The sequence below is a fragment of the Heteronotia binoei genome, chromosome 7 (genome assembly GCF_032191835.1).
Source record: "Heteronotia binoei isolate CCM8104 ecotype False Entrance Well chromosome 7, APGP_CSIRO_Hbin_v1, whole genome shotgun sequence".
NCBI lineage: Eukaryota > Metazoa > Chordata > Lepidosauria > Squamata > Gekkonidae > Heteronotia > Heteronotia binoei.
This window is the reverse complement of record NC_083229.1, coordinates 67,155,693-67,174,633: the sequence shown is the minus strand read 5'-3', so window position 1 is coordinate 67,174,633 and position 18,941 is coordinate 67,155,693. Positions and strand designations below refer to the sequence as shown.

Below are 18,941 nucleotides of genomic sequence, written 5' to 3'. Positions count from 1 at the left end.
TCGGAATGATGCACAAGACAACAATATACCAGCTGCTTTATTATAGTGCTCACTCAGTGCGAGAGCCAGAGCAGCCATTAAACAGAAAGATTGGACCCAATCATCTTGTCAGCTGCGGCAGCCCTGGTGTACACACCATTCAGAGATGGTTCTCCAAACATAGGGGAGCGTTTACAACAAGGAGAAAGCCAACAGAGCCATTCTGAACTGCAGTTCTTAACACAATTTTTTAAAGAAACAAACTTTTTGAAAAATCAGCATCATTTATTATCAGAAAGTGTCTGGCCACAAAAATACAGCTAGGGTTGCCAAGTCTAACTCAGAAAATATCTGGGGACTTTGGGGGTGGAGTCAGGAGACTTTCACATTCCCTAAAATAAATAAATAAAAATACAACAGTGCAGTTCCCCTGAATATAGTCTTCATTTCCTCAACCCTCAGCAGCTACATTTCCCCATGTACGCACGCTCTCTCTCTCATATACACACACAGCAGCCTAAATAAACAGTTTGCAATCCCACACTTATATGGTCCAACTGGGGCAATTTACTCCTAAATTGCTGAGTTCCAAGTTCATCAGAATAACACAGGAACATCAAAGGTTCTAGTTTACTTTTTATTCTCTATTTTACTGTGCAAACAACTTCTGAAAGGAATGTAAAACAAACCCTCCGTTTGTTGTGCTGGTTTCCCTTCCTTTCTAGCAGTTCACTGGAAGCAGACATGTTGTTCTACTGGCTCGCCCAACCCCCCATTCAGCCTGGAACCTACATATTTAAAGGCACACACACCTAAAAAACAAGCATTTCCAAGCTTCTTCTAGCCTTCAGAAGTGGAAAGGCACATGGTGGCTGTCAAGGCAGGGCTTCCCCCTGCCAGCCAGCTGACTGGGCATGGGAAGGAGCCTGGAAAACCAGGGGATCCCCTGCTGGGACCTGGGGATTGGGAAGCCTAAATAAAGCTCAAGCTAAGTTCAAGTGTGCATAGGGCTGCCAAGCCCCCGGTCCAGGCAGGGAATCCCCCTCCCCGGAGGTTCCCAACCCGTTGCCCCACATTGGGCTGGTGGGGGGAACCTCCCCCTGCATCATCGGCATGGTGATGTCACCCGGAAGTGACATCATCAAAATGGTGGCATGCACGCAGGGCTGCTCTAGGTGTTTCCAGGAGAACTCTATGGTTTTCTCAGCTCTAGCCATTTGGGAGGTAAAACTCTATGGTACAATAGGGTACCATATGGCTAGTGCATCTAGGAAAACCTCCCAAATGGCTAGAGCGTCCGGGGAAACCATAGAGTTTTCCCAGAAATGCCTAGAGTGACCTATGCTATTTGATGACATCACTTCTGGGTGATGTCATTTCATTGCGCACGCACAAATGTTCCCCACCGGGGCTTTAAGAGGACTTGACAACCTTAAGTGTACAGCACAAACTAAAACTAATCATATAGTCAGTCATTCCTTCTCCTCAAAGAATCTTGGGAATTATAAATTTGTGAGGGATATTAGTGACATCTTAAACAATTCTCAGGACCATCAGCAGAACCCATTTTCTATTATTACATTTTAAATTTCCTTTAAAAAATTTACCTTTTCCTTCATCCTTAGAGTTTAGGAGACTTCAGCAGGGTAAAATACCAGAGTCCAGCCTTCAAAGCAGCCATTTTCTCTGGGGCAGTAGATCTCTGTTTCCTGGAGATCAGTTAAAGTGGGAGATATCTAGGCCCCACCTGGAGGCTGGTGACTCTAGTTAACCAGCAAGCTTCCATGGCAGAGTGGGGATTCAGCTATGGGTCTCCCAGTTTCTAGTGTTCCTGTAACTAGTTCAGGGATTTCAGCAACATTCCTATAACATGGAGAAAGAACTGTTTGACTGAATATTTCATTTTGCCACATAATGTAACAAGATTCCATCCTACTACAGTATGTCAAAAGTTCTTCCCATTTTTAATTTTTTTTAAAAGTTTATCTTACAAATTACATACAACAGGATAAAAAACAGGAAAAAACAATGCATTAATGTTATAAAGTGTCAATAAAACTACCACACTGCTTATTTTTGCAACATTATTTTTATTATACTTTTAAAAGATATACAGCAATTGCAGTCAAATATTCACAAAATACATACCATTTGTACCACACCACATCTAGAATTGAGAAGTAAGGGGATGCTCATAGAAACAATGTACTGGGATAAACATGTAATTTTTGGACTATGCAGGGAATGTTTTCTGGCATACGACTTTGTAGTAAATACACATCTGGTTGACTTGTGAGTGGTGTCAGGGCCATTTGGTGGCTTAACCAGCTGCACTACACAGAGATAGGTATCAAAAAACTGGACTCACTTCTCTTATCAACGGGATCCTAAAACAACTTACAACATTTTTCTTCTCTCCTCCATTTCTTCCTAATAACTAGCCCATGGACATGCATTTTAGTAGTATACCTCTGATAGATTTGTACATTTTACTGATATGCTTGTACATTTTACAGATAGACTTGTGCTTTTTATCTGGTCTATGACTGTTAAAATAAAACTCAAACTCAAACATCTAGCCCATCAGGCTGAGTGTGACAGGCCTAAGGGCACTCAGTGAGCTTCCGTGACAGAGAGGGGATTTGAACATGCATCTCCTTAGTGGAATACCATTTTAAGTGATCCGTTTAGGTGTGAGTTCTACCTGATATTGCAAGAGAGCCTGCAATACAATTTTGATCCCATTTTCAAATCATCGCTGTTCCCACATGATTTCTTGAGTGAATTGCACAGTGATGATAACCCTGAACTTGCATGGAAGTAGCAAAATAAACCATGACAGTGTTTGAAAATGTCATTCAGATCATACAAAGGGCTTGAAGCCACATGTTTTTAAAGGGACAGCTGTGCATTCAGTACATATCTTTCTCTGCACTTCACATATACCACAGATCATCCTGTCTTACACCAGTCTGAAATGCAGGAGCTACACTTTCTGCCCATAACAAAAATAGTCTGCAAATAACTGCTTTATCCCCTTTTGCAAATGTCTTATTTAGTGCATAACCCCAGAACTGAATGGAAGATATTTCTGCAGTTACAAAATGCAGAAACTTTTGTTATGTATGTCTCTGGAGTCACAGATAAATCCTACAAGCCTGTCTCATTCCAGAAAAGCCATTCCTTTTGTTGTCCTAGCTGACAGACTGTTTTGCCTCCTCCTCCATCAGCTCCTCACTCCCTTCTTGCTTCAAACTCTGCATGGCAAGGAGGGTGCTCACAGCATCATGCTTCTGGCTATGGCACTCAGAAAACCCTCTGGCATGCAGGGAGTTTTGGCTGCCTGATCCATTGCTACCTTGCCCACTGCCCAGCTCAATTGCTTGGGAAGTAGAAGCCTTCAGAGAAGTGTTGAAGCCTTTGGACATATTTAACATTTCCCCTGCTAGGTGAAGAGTTCTGCTGTAGAGCTTTATGAATATGAAGCACATTGTAAGTTCAGATCAATGATATAATCATAGCCTTCCCCCTCCAGTTAGCAGGGCTTTTTTGAGCAGGAATGCAGTTCAGGCTGGCTCAACATCAGGGGGTGTGGCCTAATATGTGAATGAGTCCCTGCTGGACTTTTTCTACAAAAAAGTCCTGCCAAAATTGTGAATGAAAGTCAGCATGTGATGCTTTCCCCCCCAGGCTCACTTCCTTCCTAATTTTCCTCTTGCAGCCCATGGGATCAGAACGGACGGAAATGCGGAAGCGGCAGACATCTGCAGCCCAGGAGACACCAAGCTCCACCCAGGCACAGCCTGATGAAGGGAATCGAGGTTCCAATGCCTGCTGCTTCTGCTGGTGCTGCTGTTGCAGCTGCTCTTGGTAAGCTTTTGTGTTATATTCAAAGCTTCAAGGGGACACCACAGCTGGTCACCATGGGAACATCAATGTGTACCCCTTTGGGTAACCTGACAAGGCTGTTACAGTGGGAAAACAATGCAGCCTTTGCATAGCTTTCTTTTGTAGGTCTCAAGGTGAAAAAGAATGAAACTATATGCAAAACAAGATTTAAATAGAATCAAGATTAAAAGACAGAAAAAGGAACATTCAGGTACTATGTGTTTTTCTTCTACAATACACCCTAACAGACTAGCCATGTGATTCAAATGCCTTTTTAGTCTACTCATTCAGAGAGTATAGTTCAGTAGCAGAGTTGTTTTGCATACAAAATTCAGATTCAATCCCCAGCATTTTCATGAAAATCTTGGAAAGTAGCCCTGACCTGGATAGCCCAGGCAAGACTGATCTCAGCAGATCTCATAAGCTAAGCAGGGCCGACCCTGGCAAGTACTTGGATGGAAGACTTCCTTGGAATACCAGGAATGGGAGGCAGAGACAGGCTATATCATGCCACTTTTCTCAACATCCTCTATGTCCCAGTAGGGGTCTCCAGAAGTTGCCATGACTTCCAGGTATGCATGCATGCACACATACATACACGCACAAAAAATACAGAGAGAGAGAGAATATATCTTGAGAAGTAAAAAGAATGTGGACAGATCCAAAGGACCCAACGATCTGTACCTGAAAGAATACAGAGTACTGGTTTAGATGGATCAAGAGTTTTGACTCAGTAGAAGTAGCTCATAGTTTCAATTATATGTAAAGTATACCCATTCAGCAAATATTTCAGCATTTGAAGCAAACTTTAGGAGGTTCAAGTGATCAAGATAGTTTGTAGTTTTACACTGTAGTTACTTCATCCATGGAGAGAGCCAGATAAATGTAATTTCACATGACACCCTATCCACACTACAATTCAGATTACAAAGGTTAACCTACCAGCCAAGCAAATACAAAAACTGAAGTGTTTCTCTGACATTCAGAACCAGTTGTTTTGCCAGCTTTCTTCATCTGTTTGGTCTTGGTGGTAGTCACTACACAATCAATCATCACATTTAATGGCAGAAATGGACTGGCAGTCAGACTAGGTTTGTTCCACTCAACTACTGTATATCATTACTCAATTAGAACCGCCTTCAAATGAGGAGGAGGAAAGCTTATACATATACATTCATGGTGGGATGGTAGGAACCAGAAGTGTGTTTGTGGGGGGAGGATCTAAAATATTGTGTCATTACTTATTTCTATAGCACCATCAAGATGCACCATACTTTACAGAGCATGAGAAAGATCCAAGCCCAAGTGATAAAATATAGGGAAACGAAGATATGGAGGGAAGTGGAAATAAACAATGTGATTTCAGACTAGTTCTAGGTGCTTGGGATTTGTTTCAATAGAGAAGATGAGTTATGCCAAAGGCCCCATGGCAAAGGTGGATTGTGAGGTGGGAAGCAAAAGCTGATTCAGAAGTCATGCATATGCATTACAGATCCAGAGGAGTTAGTTGTGTTAATCTGTTGCTGCAAAATAGTAGAGTCCAGTAGCACCTTTAGGACTTGCACATTTTAAAGAGCTCTGTTTAACAACTTATGCTACAAATTTTTTTTGTTAAAGATGCTACTGGACTCTTTACGGCTATGCATATACATTGTTTACTAAGACCAAAGAATTTAAGATAGAACAGAGAAATGCTAGCTATATAGAGGTATATATTTTGAAATAATCTTTAAAGGAAAACTTCTCAGTAGTATTCCTCTATCAGATTAACATATGCACACAGACATATTTGTGAGTATTTCTGACAGATTTCAGCATGGAACAGAATTCATTTCCCCAGCATAGCTGAACTAGTCCATACAGCCCTGTATCTTCTCAGCACTGTGCCTTGGATATGGACAAGAGAAGGTGTTATTGAGCTCCAAGGTTTGATTCAGGGGCAGATGGGGACATTAAGCAAGCCAAATAGTTCTTATACCACCGCAGGGACTGCTTGGCACAGCTTGCTCCTGGCTACCAAAAGCAGTCAGGTTTTGACCCACTGAGAACTTTCCCCGGTAAGTTAGAGAGCCACTGTTGCAGTTACAGGTCAGTCACACACTGCACCAGTAATGGCTGCCTATGCTGGTACAGGAGAAAACATTGTCACTTAATTTCCATCTAGTGATGACTGGCTGCACAGCACAAAGGGTCCATCTTGCAATGATTCTAAGAGCATATGATCCAAGTCTGAGATTAAGAGGAGAAGCCTGCCTTCTTCTCCTTCCAGGACTAATAGCAGCTGCCAGTGGTGGTTCAATCAATGAATCCATGCAGAGGCAAGAGTTAAGCACTCTTGATCCAAATCTGGAACATGTGCAGGCTCTGTCTTCCTTTTGAAACAGCTGGGGATAGCTGTTCATCTAATCTAATTTTCCTCTAATAAATTAATTATCCGTTGTAGCCCTACTTTCTGAAGGCAGATTTATATTCAACAGCCGCAGCTGAAGCAACTCTCCACTACCCAAGTAGCTGCATCCTATTGAGCATGCCTCAAACTAGAAAAGTCATTATTTTGCCCCAGATGAAAGTTACTACCTTTCCCTGGCTGCAAACATGCCCATCACACACATTAAAGCATGCAGAGGGTTACAGCTTTTCTCCAGCATGTAGACCAGATGCATCATGCAGTGGCTGGACTTAAAACACCTGCACATGAGTCAGGGAGGAAGTTGTTTTCCAGTGAACTCCTAATATAGCCAAGAAAACCATTTCAGTGTGCGAGGATCACTGTTTAAGGACCAACAGCTTTTAAACACTGTTATCAAGCACGGGTTTTAAGATGCAGCTGGTTCCTCATGTTCGTTTACATCTCCTTGGACAAAATGGAAAGAAAAACACATAATGCATTTTCACATAATGGATACTTCTTTTTCAAAGTCTTTAGATCCAGTATGAAATTCACAGGCTATTTTATCCCATTTTCTCTTTAATGATTTTTTTTTATATTTCCCTTGGGGAAGACAGCAGGCTAAAGCAAAGTTTATTAAAAACAGTCATAAGACTAGCATACAAAATAATATAAGATAATACAGTATAAGAACATGGCAATAGACAGTTACCGCCATAATTCCTAAAATTCCGGACCGAACTAATCCTTCACTAATAACTCAACTTACAGTACGATCTACACTATAATTACCAGATAACAATACCTAGCAACCTTGCGTGAGACGGATTCATAATCGTCAGCCAATAAAAACTTCATCACTTGTTCCTCGGCATTATTGTAATTTGCCAATGGTTTAAAATGTGAGAGAAGCGGTATCAGCAGCTGCTGAATCTCTTCATCATACATAGGACAATGAAGAAATATATGAGCAGCTTACTCCACCTGATTCAACGCACAAAAACAAATCCTCTGATGCATGGGAGTCCGGGTATATCTACCAAAAAGGACTGCTGATGGGAGCGCATCGAAACGGGCTCTAGTAAATGCCCATCTATAATTAGGATTTTTTATAAATCCAAAGTAAGATGCGGATCTTAGGCTTGGTCCCAGTTTCAGTTTCTTGTAATAACAAGGTAGGGCTGCATAATCATTTTGTGCTTCGATATCCTTAAATCTTTGAGAAATCAAACTCCTTGCATACTTCTGCCCTCCCTCTAATAAATTTTCAGGATCTAACCCAATTGATTTCAGTTTATCAACTACTCTATGAGACCATTGGGGATAAGGAGCTGATGTCAGAAAATCAGGGATAAGCCCCAACGGGTTCAGATGAGTCTTAACCCAATAGTTACACCTCTGAATCCAGATATTCAATGTGACTGTAGATAAACCAGCTTCCTGTCTCAATATCAAACTTGGCATACCTTTCGGAGTATAAAAAAGTGCTCTAAGAAATTTCGATTGCGCTAACTCCAATTCTTTAATTTTACTCACAGACAATATTTGCGTTCCATAAATCATCTGAGGGAGAACTTTGCTCAAATAAAGTTTAAGAGCACCCGGCACATACTGGGCTCCCTCATTCCTAAAGAAGCGCAATACAGCATTTGCACTCTTTTGTGCTGAACATGCTGTATATTGAATATGACTGAAAGCCCTGCCGTTAAATGTAAAAGTGGGCATTATGTAGGGGGACCGCCCCTACATCCCAACTTAAATTGAGAGGCAGATGGTCACTCTCAGCTCTCTCTTCAATATAAAGGCACTTTAACCTTGCAAGCATATCATTGGTGGTTATCAGGTAGTCAATAGTAGAATGTCTGCTACCAGACCAGAAGGTGTATTGCCCAGGATGATCTCCCTGAATTACTCCATTTAGGACCTTAAGATTCAGTTTGTGAATCAGCTGGACTAAACATAGCCCTGCATAATTCACAACTGAGTCCAGTGAACATCGATCATTTAACCCATTCGTATCTCCCCCTCCCGTTGGATCTATCCTAAAGTTGTCAAATAGGATCTCATCATTTGCCCCCAACCTTGCATTCAAATCACCTCCCATAATTAACTTTGCGTTAGGATATTTTTGTAAACAATGAACAATATTGACTTCCATCAAATTCCATGTTTTCCTTATTTGGCCCCTTAACCGTTGTGAAAGTAGATAACAATTTAGACACACCATAGAATGCTTTGGGCAACTCAAGTGTACCACAATGGCCTCATCATTTGGTAAATAAATTCTTTTAGCCTGTATATTTAATGCAGTAGAAATAAAGGTAGCCAGACCACCTAAAGGTCTCCCCCCCTTATTACTCGAAGTTGCTGGGATGTGGAAAGCAAAATAACCAGATATATCAAAATCTTCCAACATCCAAGTTTCCTGCAAAAAAATAATATCAAATTGTCACAAATAATCCATAAACCCCTTATCATAAACTTTGGCTGTCCAACCCGCTATATTCCAACACAAGAGTTTAGCTAGTTGCCCCAATTCCTTCCCCCCTTTTTTATATTCACAAGTATCATAGGACAAGAAAAACAATTGCTGAATTGGATGCTAAAATTACTCAATATGCATGATGCTCAAAATTATTGCTTCCATTTAATAACCTAGGCCCAAGCTTTGAGCAGAACACCCATTTGTTACCTCTAAAATCACTTACTTCCTCAGTATAACTCTTCTAGCAGAGAGAAATATGGAACAAACTACAATTTAATGCTCCTTTATAATTCTTATTTATAGAAAGTGTTTCCTCAAATAACCTGCATGAATTCCAAAGGAAAAAAAAATGAATAAGAACAGAAATAGCCTTGCAACTGTAGAATTTCCAGCATTTAAAACTCTGAAAAATTAATCATTTTAGGGAACTAAAGGGGGAGTCTCCAGCTGGGCTTTTGTTGGTTCAAGCCACAACTTCTGCCCCATCCCCCCACATCTGAATTTTAGGTTGGATAATGCTTTTCAATTTGTAATATAATGAATGGTCTTTCTTGTGTGGCTTCAAAAATACGTGGGCACACTTGTCATTTGCAGAATATGACAAACACAATTTTTTTTCAATGGAAGAAGAAACATGAATGCTTTGGGTCATTTTGCTTAGTCTAGACAGTATCAGTTTTGCAATACAGATGTTTTTGCTGAACAGGTCTTTTGTTCAGTCACACAGTCGACTCTTTGTAACCCCATGGACAGTCACACCAGGCCCTCCTGTCTTCCACCATCCTCTGAAGTCTGCTCAAATTCGTGTCAGTTACATCAGTAATACTGTCCAGCCATCTCATCTTTTGTCATCCCCTTCTTCTTTTGCCTTCTGTCTTTCCCAGCATCAGGATCTTCTCCAGTGAGTTCTCCCTTCTCATTTGGTGGCCAAAGTATTTGAGTTTCAGTTTCAGCATCTGACCCAGGCAGCAGTCAGGGTGGATTTTCCTTAGGGCTGACTGATTTGATCTTCATGCAGTCCAAAGAACTCCCAAGATTCTTCTCCAGCACCACAACTCAAAAGCATCTATTCTTCTGTGCTCTGCCTTCCTTATGGTCCAACTCTCACAGCCATACATTACAGATCTATTCTTCTATAAAACAGCAGGGCTTACTATCCATAGTCAAAATGTATACACCGTTAATATAATTCTCTAAGAGGACCAATGTGACAGAGCAGAGGAGCTTAGCATGGCAAATCCAGGGGCAAGTCCCTCCTCAGATATGCAATTCATTGGATGGCCTTGGACAAGTCATTATTTCTCAGTCTAGCCCCTCTACAAGAGGGACTAGAACAATAGTCAAAGCTTCCCAAGTTGCAGCTTACTTATGGTGACCCCAGGGTTTTCAAGGGAAGAGGCATTCAGATGTGGTTTGCCATCACCTGTCCCTGCATAGTGACCCTGGAATTCCTTGGTGGTCTCCTACACAAATACTGACTAGGGGTGCCCTGACCTGGATAGCCCAGGAAAGTCTGATCTCGTCAGCTCTCAGAAGCTAAGCAGAGGCCACTCTGCCAAGTACTTGGATCATGGGAGACTTCCTTGAAACACCAGCAGTCGGGAGGATGAGGCAGGCTTTATTCAGCCATCTCTCTGGATATCCTCTAGGCCCCCCAGTAGGGCCACTCACCAGAGGTCACCATTACTTCCAGGTGTGCGTACACACACACACACCCCACACACAAAATACTGACTAGGGGCAACTCTGCTTAGCAGCAGGAATGTGATGAGACAGGACTAGCTTGGTCTATCCATGTAAAGGTGAGATTTAAATATAGAAGAAATGCCTATAAATGTTGATTGGCATTGCAGAAACAAAGCCCACAGCTAAGTACTGTTCAGCTCCCACTGGTTTCATACAATCACCCTGACCCTGCAATCTCTTGTAAGGTGAAACGACTCCAGCAGCACCACAGTTTTTTCTTCATGCAAGGGCTTTCCTGCCTTTCCACTGTTCTGCAGGATGCCTCACAACATTTTTAATTGGCCAAGTTCAGCTCTTAAAAATATGTTGGCATCCATGAGTTGGACCTGTAACTCATAATGCCTATTGTAGCAGTTAGCATGCACATGGAGAACTACTTTGTTCTCCGAAGCATATGCACAAGCACATTCATATACAGGGCTCCATATGCACATTGGAGCAGGCACTAGACCTTGGAATCTGTCCATATGCTTTCTCGTGTAGTAAGTTTCTTTTTTGGTCAAGGACCACTATGAATCCAATGGTGCACTGACCATATTCAGTGGGAGACGAAGAACAAATTTAAGACATCATCTAACGGTTAATTACAAGTAGGGACCCACAAAGACTGGGGAGGGGGGACTCTCATTCTCCCTCTCCCACTGTTTTCTGTTTCCCTTCCCTGAAAGCCACTACAGCTTCTCTCCTGCCTTCAGCTTTCTCTCTGAGAGAACATTGCATGGTGCCAGACACTGACCTGGGCTCAGCTGTGCAGTGGGAAACCCACAAGAACATCTGGGATCACCTCACTCTCCTCTTCATCTACTTACCCACACTATTTTTTCTTTCCCTCCTCCTGGCAACTCCCATAACTTCATTTCCCCTGCTTCCTTTTGTCCTTCATACACATCAAGGCCCTTAACAGCCCTTAATGGCCAGAGACCTGTATACCTTTGGGACCACCTCTCCTGGTATACCCCAAGAAGAGCCTTGTACTCTGGTAATCAACATCTGCTGGTGCTTCCAAGTCCAAGAGATATCCAGTTGTCCTCAACCAGGGCCAGGTTCTTTCCACCCTGGTGGAATTTCTACCAAATTCCACCCAGGTCTTTCAGAATTTACTGTCTTTCCACAAGGCCTGTAAGGCAAAGATGTTCCACCAGAGATTTCGTTTAGGACAGCAGTGGTTCAATTTGGCACCCCCACTTCCACCCCCTCCCACAAGATAGTGGCACCACTGGGATTTAGATAATGCTGTGAGATGGCAGCATTATTGGGACTTTGATGCCATCTGCTTTTTAAAGGGATCTGATGTTTTACTGTTTTTATGTTGGTTTAATCTGCTTTTGTGTATACTTGATGTAAACCAACCTGAGCTTGACATAATCATCATCATCATCATCATCTACCTTTTAACTGCTCCCATTGTCAGCTATATTTATTATTTATTTACTTAATTTATACTCAACCTTTCTTTATACTGGGGACCCAAAGTAGTTTACATTGTTCTGTCCTCCATTTTATTCTCACAAACCCCCTGTAATGTATGTTAGGCAGAGAGAGTGCAGTTAGCATCTAGGCTTCCCAAAACCTAGTCTGCTGGCTTTCATGGGCTTTCAGTAAGGCATGCAACTCAGGTGGTAGCAAGTTGTTTGGCAGTTGTTACCCTCAAAGGCCAAAACATGCTTTGAAAGCACCATGCTTCTCGTCTCCCACCTTTTACTAACAAAAACCAAGCCATGAAGGTCTGTAATACTGTTGTGATTGCCTAGTAATGGCCACTGAGGACATTTGTTTCTTAAAGCTACAGGCACTGCTTCTGTTTGTTTAGGGAGATTTAGTTTCCACCTAAGAGCCCTGTGGTGCAGAGTGGTAAGCTGCAGTACTGCAGTCCAAGCTCTGCTTACAACCCGAGTCCAATCCCAGTGGAAACTGGGTTCAGGTAGCCGGCTCATGGTTGACTTAGCCTTCCATCCTTCCAAGGTTGGTAAAATGAGTATCCAGTTTGCTGGGGGTAAAGTGTAAATGACTGGGGAAGGCAGTGGCAAACCACCCTGTAAAAAGTCTGCCATGAAAACGTTGTGAAAGCAACATCACCCCAGAATTGGAAATGATCGATGCTTGCACAGGGGATTACCTTTACCTACCTTTAGTCCTCACCAATGCTCCCTGCCCTGCAAACCCAGCTTTTTGTTCAGTTTTTTAGAAAAATCTGGTGAGTCTGTTCTGACACGAGTCTCTAAATACGTATTCCTAAATCTGGCGGCCACATTGAGAATTAAATGTATTTATTTCAATATAATCAGACTTGGTTTGTTACCTTGCAGTCTTACCGTTAGGAATCAAGATGAGAGAACAAGAACAGCATCACATGAACTCAGAACAGATGTCATTCCAAATTGTGAAGAAAGGTAATAAGCAATTTATATAGAGGGGATTTTTAAAAAATAAGGTTTGATATATTGGGTTATCTCTAACAAAGCATCTGCAGAAGACATTTCCTGGCAGATCTTCCCTAGCAGTAGCCTCAGTTCCTCTGAAACTTGGTTCCTCTGAAAAGTTTATGCAAGCAGCTGGGTATCCTGTGTGGGTAAAAAGTCATGCAGCCGGAGGGGCTACAGTAAAGTAGAGAAACTAGGTGAAATCATTCCTGTCTTGCTCTTTCTGCAACAGAAGCACCACTGCTAGAAGACTAAAGAGTCTCTCTCCCCTCACTGCAGTTTCTCAAGTTGCAAGTCTTTCTGTGCATGTGTTCATCTACATTCAATCATTTAACCAGCAACTCTGCCAAATAATTATAATTTTTTTACTTTCTGGCTGGGGATTTCTGAGCATATATAGGTAGTACGGCAAGATTTGTCTTAAGTTGTTCCTTGAAATTTTTATTTATTTATTTATTTACATTATATTTATATCCTGCCTATTCTATGCAGACTCAAGGCGGCTAACATAGAATACACAATAAACAATAAGCAATATTAAAACAATAAAACAATCAGATAAATTGCAATGGTGTTACTTCAGGCACATATTTCCTTTCTCAACGCATACAGATCCTAGGCAGTTAATACTAAAGTGTGATAGATCCAGATGTGGTGGCAGCCCTCTCCCATTAGATGTCATATGCCATCCAAAACAGTTCAGTCTTGAAGGCCTTGCAGAACTGCGATAAGTCCCGGAGGGCTCTGATGGCTTCTAGGAGGGTGTTCCAGATTATTGGGGCTGCAACTGAGAAGGTTCTTGCTCTGGTGGAATTAAGCCTAGCCTCTTTTAGCCCAGGGACAGCCAAAAGAGAGCTTGATCAAAATGCTCTCTGGGGAACATGTGGGGCAAGGTGGTCCCGCAGATAGATAGGTCCTAGGTCATATAGGGCTTTGAAGGTTAATACCAGGACCTTGAAACAGATTTGGTATGCAACAGTGTTACACCTCAAACAACTTTTTATTGGGGAATATTAATATTTCTTAGCTCAAAATGGTAGGCCTACGAGAGGTGAGGTGTATGGGATCTATGTCTTTGTCTACGGAGATAGACCACTGAAAATCCTTTGGTTAATAATGGATTTTATTATAGCATAGGTTTCAAATAGTTACATCTCAATCAAACAATTTCAAGCATACAAGAGGAATACAAGAGGTTAGCTGAATAAGCAGGATGGGGGAGGGTGATACAATACCTAGATCTTTGCAGGGTAGGCTCAGTCAGAGGAAATGCAAGGCTTCTGGAGGGAGATTTCTCTTGAGAGGAAGGGGGGGGTGAGGGTAGGAAGGGGGTGGAGGAAGGAGAGAATGAAGGGATTCCCTTTTTCCTTTTCTTTCTGTGCTTCCCTCGCTTCTCTGCCCTTTTTCCTGTGCTTTTTCCCGTGCTTTTTCCTGTGGTCAACCTGACAGGTTGGGTTGTCTGTTTTCTAGGGTAAATTACGTCACATCACTCAATTCCACTACCCAATGAGGGGGCAGAGTGTCACACCAATGGAAAGTCGGGGTGTCATATGTGTAATATCCAATCAGAGACCATTCGTTTCATAGATCCATACCCCAACATAGGCATTTTAATTACACTGGCCAAATGACTTTATGGCCTTGTTTTTCCCAAAACTGGTTCCTTTGAAGCTCCCCAAAAGTGATAGATTTCTCTCTTAGTGTCAACCATGGATGGGCATCCATCAAGTGGTCAGGGGACTGGCTGACTTTGATGGCCTTAGCAATTAATTAAAGAAAAATAGAAACTTTGTTAAAAGTCAGAATTGTGAGATCAGTTTACAGGTTATAACACACATTCACAACAAAAGGAGTGCTTAGCCTCTAACCTTCGTGTTTTCTGCGGTCTTGCTGAGGAATAACAGACACAAGCCATTTATTTTTGTTGGAGGTTTCCTGGGTCATTCTTATTTCCTTATGCTTTGATAACAGGACTTTTAAAGGTTGCCAAAAGTGAAGGAATTTTTATAGCACTGCCCACCAGTCTCTCTGAGCCTGAAACTTTTTCACTCCCAGGAGCAGAAAGATGGACGCTTCTCAACCTTTCAGCTGGCATCATGTTGTTCTGGCCTGTGAACCAGAATCACATTACAGACCTGCTTTGGGGTCAAGAAGGAACTGGATTTGTCTCCCTTATGTGCAAGAAAGACCATTCCAATTCAAATGGGCATTGCTGTATCCAATTAATATTCTAGGGTTACATTGCAATATCACATTCCAGGGGTGCATGGCTTGGGAATAAGTACAGGGGTGTCTTCCTGGGTATCAACAGGAAGCCAGTGCAGCGCTCTCAGCACAGGCTGAATGTGCTGCTGCTGGGGAAGCCGCATTAGTAGCCTGGCTGCAGTATTCTGCGCCAGCTGCAGCTTCTGAATCTGAGTCAAGGGCAGCCCCATGTAGAGAGTGTTACAGTAATCAATTCTCGAGGTGACCGAGGCATGGATCACCATTGCTAAGTTGCCGTGCTCAAGGTAGGGGACCAAATGCCGTGTTCGCTGAAGGTGAAAAAAAAGCGGCTCTGGCAGTGGCTACCTGGGTCTCCATAGTTAAGGAGGACTCCAGGAGCACTCCCAAGCTCTTAACCCTTGACGCTGGTATCAGTGGTGCCCTCAATTCCCTCAACAGGGGCCTATTATGCACTGGTCTTTTCCCTCACTTTCAGCATGCTTCACTGTCAGGGTTGTTTCATCATTCTGCATTTCCCCCTTCACTGTCACCATGCATGTACATCGGGGTTTCCCCCCGATGTTCCCCCCCCTTCAGTGCTCAGTTTGCTTTCTGCTCAGTTTCCCCGGGGTTTCTCAGAGTTGATTTGTGGCAGTCTTTCCCCTTGCTTTGCTTCAAAGCCAAAGGTAAAATTCAAAAGCAGACAGATTCCCTCAGATTTCCCCCTCCCTTTCCCTGACACTTGGAGGCCCCTCCCTGCCCATATTGAGGTCACCACTATGAAAACACAAACCAACCAACAGACCAAGCCAACCAATCGTCAAGCTCTTGTCCCTCTATGAGTCAACCATACTGGGAGAAACCCAGCAGCAGTGAGCCAAAGTGGGTGGGGAAGCGAGAAGAAGAGAAAAAGAGATTGGATTCATACCCTACCCTTTGCTACCTGAAAGAGTCTCAGAATGGCTTACACACTCCTTTTTCTTCCCTTCCCCACAAAAGACACCCTGTGAGGTAGGTGGCGCTCAGGTACTCTCCCAGAACTGCTCTTGAGCAGAACAGCTCTGTGAGAACTTGTGAGTGACTCAAGGTCAAAGCAGATGCATGTGGGGGAGTGGGGTATTAAACCCAGTTCTCCCAGATAAGAGTCCGCACACTTAACCACTATACCAAACTGAGAAAGGGGAGGCTACAGTTTGTCCCCTCCCTTGCTTGCTTGCTTGGCCTAGTCAGTGGCTGTTTTCCTATACTGGCTTCTCCTCCTCAGCTTGCCTGCCTAGGCAGCCGCTATCCTCTCCCTTTCATGGATGTACAATTTCACTACTGATTTCAAACAAAAGGGGTGATCATCAGTGAGGAATGAAATTGAAAAGCTCTGTAACGGGGGAGGGAAGGAGAAGGAGGGTAAGACTGGCATCAGGTTGACATTTTCACATTTTTCAAATTGGAGGAGAGCAAAACAGACAATACACTATAGCTTGGCAATAAGAAAAGGGAGCTTTGCAGCTGCTCTAGTCAATTTCATTCATGGAACTGAATGAGGAGGATTTAAATGGAAGGCACTCAGTGGATGCTACTGAGCAGCCAGTGCCGCAGTAGGGCAATTGCATAATTATTAAAAAAAAAAGCCAGAAAACCTTTGGACACCACTTCCAGCATCTCAAGTGATGTTCCCAACCCAATTAAGTAAAAGCTGTGGGTTTTGGTCGTAGCTGCGGAATGCATACACAAAATACAGAATAAATAAAAAAAGAATGGTGCATACAACAAGAACACCGAAGTCAGGCTTAAAGTCTCAAGTGCTCAGTTTCTCTGCATTAAGCTATGCATGCAGAAAGGGCCACTCTCTCAGATTTTAACTTCCTAATGCTCTTTGTTTCTTTTTTCTGCTGAAGCTCAACTCCTACCCTGGAAGATGTCAATGCCTGGGGCCAATCATTTGACAAGTTAATGAGGACACCAGCAGGAAGAAATGCTTTCAGAGAATTCCTCCGAACAGAATTCAGTGAAGAAAATATGCTTTTCTGGATGGCCTGTGAAGAACTAAAGCGAGAATCCAACAAAAAACGAATTGAAGAGAAAGCAAGGCTAATATATGAAGACTATATTTCTATCCTTTCTCCAAAAGAGGTTTGTAACCCTTCTCAAAACTGAGTGAAACGAAGTGACAGAAATAAGATATCAAATAGTATATCATTAACAGAAATGAGGGGGAAAATTCATATAACCTATGAAGGGAACACTTTGAGTAATGTGCTGAAAGTTTTTCACTTTATCTGGGTGAAAAATATTAATTTAAATTAAATGTAATAATTTAAATTTATTTAATTAATTTAAAATTAAAAAATTAAAAATGTGACTGCCCGTCTCTAAAGCCATACAGCCTATTTTAGAAGTGACACAGCCTATTTTATCACCTCATCCTGTGCAGAAAAGCTCAAAACAGATTAATACAACTTGACTTGAACATGTTGTGTGGGCTAGGGGTTGAAGATAATTCTTGCATTTTCTTCTTGTGGCTATCAAAATCCAGCCATCTAATAAATAAACCAGCATGGACTGATTTTTATCTTGCCATGGTTAAAGAAACGGAAAGACCCAGAAGCCTATTAAAACAACGCTTGTAATGTTTTCATTTTTCTCCTAATGGAAAAACTATCACGTGATACTTTCATAAACAGCATCTATATTCCTCTACTTGAAATATAGTTTCTCTACAAACTTGAGGTCCACAAGTTTGACACAGATCCCCTTCTTATGTACTGTAATCCCCTAAGCACAAGACAGCCTCCTGTTTTTGTAGGTGCAAGCAGCCAATAAAAACAGGAGTCTGAGACCTTAAGTCCATCCATGAGTTTTTGCTCATGCATTGTTTGGTGGGTAGGACTGTTCCCTTTGAGCAGGAGCTCTTGTGCTCCCCAAAAAGCCCATGTGAAGGGCAGAATATCCTTCAAAACAGCATCCCTTGAGGTGAGCCTGACTATTGATATAAGAAAATCAGCAGTCTCATCGTGCGTGCATGCACAACTTTGCAACTGCTTCTTTGGCTCCCAGACAGAAGGTATATCTAATCCCTGTTTGCCTGCCATAGGGAGCTGGTGGGCTGCACTTGGCTCGGCTAGTCACAATCTATACCAGTCTGATTTAAAACCATTTTGCCAGAAAACCACAAGAGAGCTTTTCCATCCCAATGTGTGTGTGTGTGTGGGGGGGGGGGGGCGGAATGTATAGATTAAAACATGGCCAGAAGGGAGAAATACAACAAAATAACTTTTAGGTTTTAATGGTAGAGGCTTTGTATAGAATCAGAACAACTGAAATTGGTCAAATCGTGAAATGTATAGTTCCACCAACCCTCCAACCCCCCTCTCTTTTAAGGTAGGACTGAAAGGGATTATTGTAAGCTAACAATTGTTTTCTTTATTCATAGGTCAGCCTGGACTCTAGAGTAAGAGAAGTTATCAACCGGAATATGTTGGAACCATCACAACATACTTTTGATGATGCTCAGCTCCAGATTTACACTTTAATGCTCAGAGACTCCTACCCACGGTTTATGAACTCTACTGTTTATAAGGACTTAGTTCAGTCAGTCTCTGAGAAGTCTGTTGAAGCATAGAAATTAATGTACTTTACACACACATGGACACAAATGATACTCTGGACTGTCATTCCCTAACACAGAATTTAGCATTGATGAGTTCATTGCTTGAAAATAACTCAAACAAATTGTCAAATATGTTCTAAATATGGAAGTTTCCAAAACCACTAGCTATTTGCAACTTTTTTTCTAAGACAAGTGAGAAGTGGTGGCAGAGAATATGGAGCACGA

The 18,941-nt window shown here is 42.2% G+C and overlaps 1 protein-coding gene across 1 annotated transcript in view; it reads left to right on the top strand.

Annotated features, from left to right (window-relative positions):
* RGS20 (regulator of G protein signaling 20) overlaps nt 1-18,941 on the top strand; it is a 30,813-nt gene extending 11,872 nt beyond the window's left edge. Inside the window, exons 2-5 of the mRNA XM_060242969.1 lie at nt 3,701-3,849; nt 12,794-12,877; nt 17,005-17,239; nt 18,540-18,941. Coding sequence (XP_060098952.1) covers nt 3,701-3,849; nt 12,794-12,877; nt 17,005-17,239; nt 18,540-18,728 — 657 coding nt within the window. The 3' untranslated portion in view covers nt 18,729-18,941. The remainder of the gene's footprint in view (nt 1-3,700; nt 3,850-12,793; nt 12,878-17,004; nt 17,240-18,539) is intronic.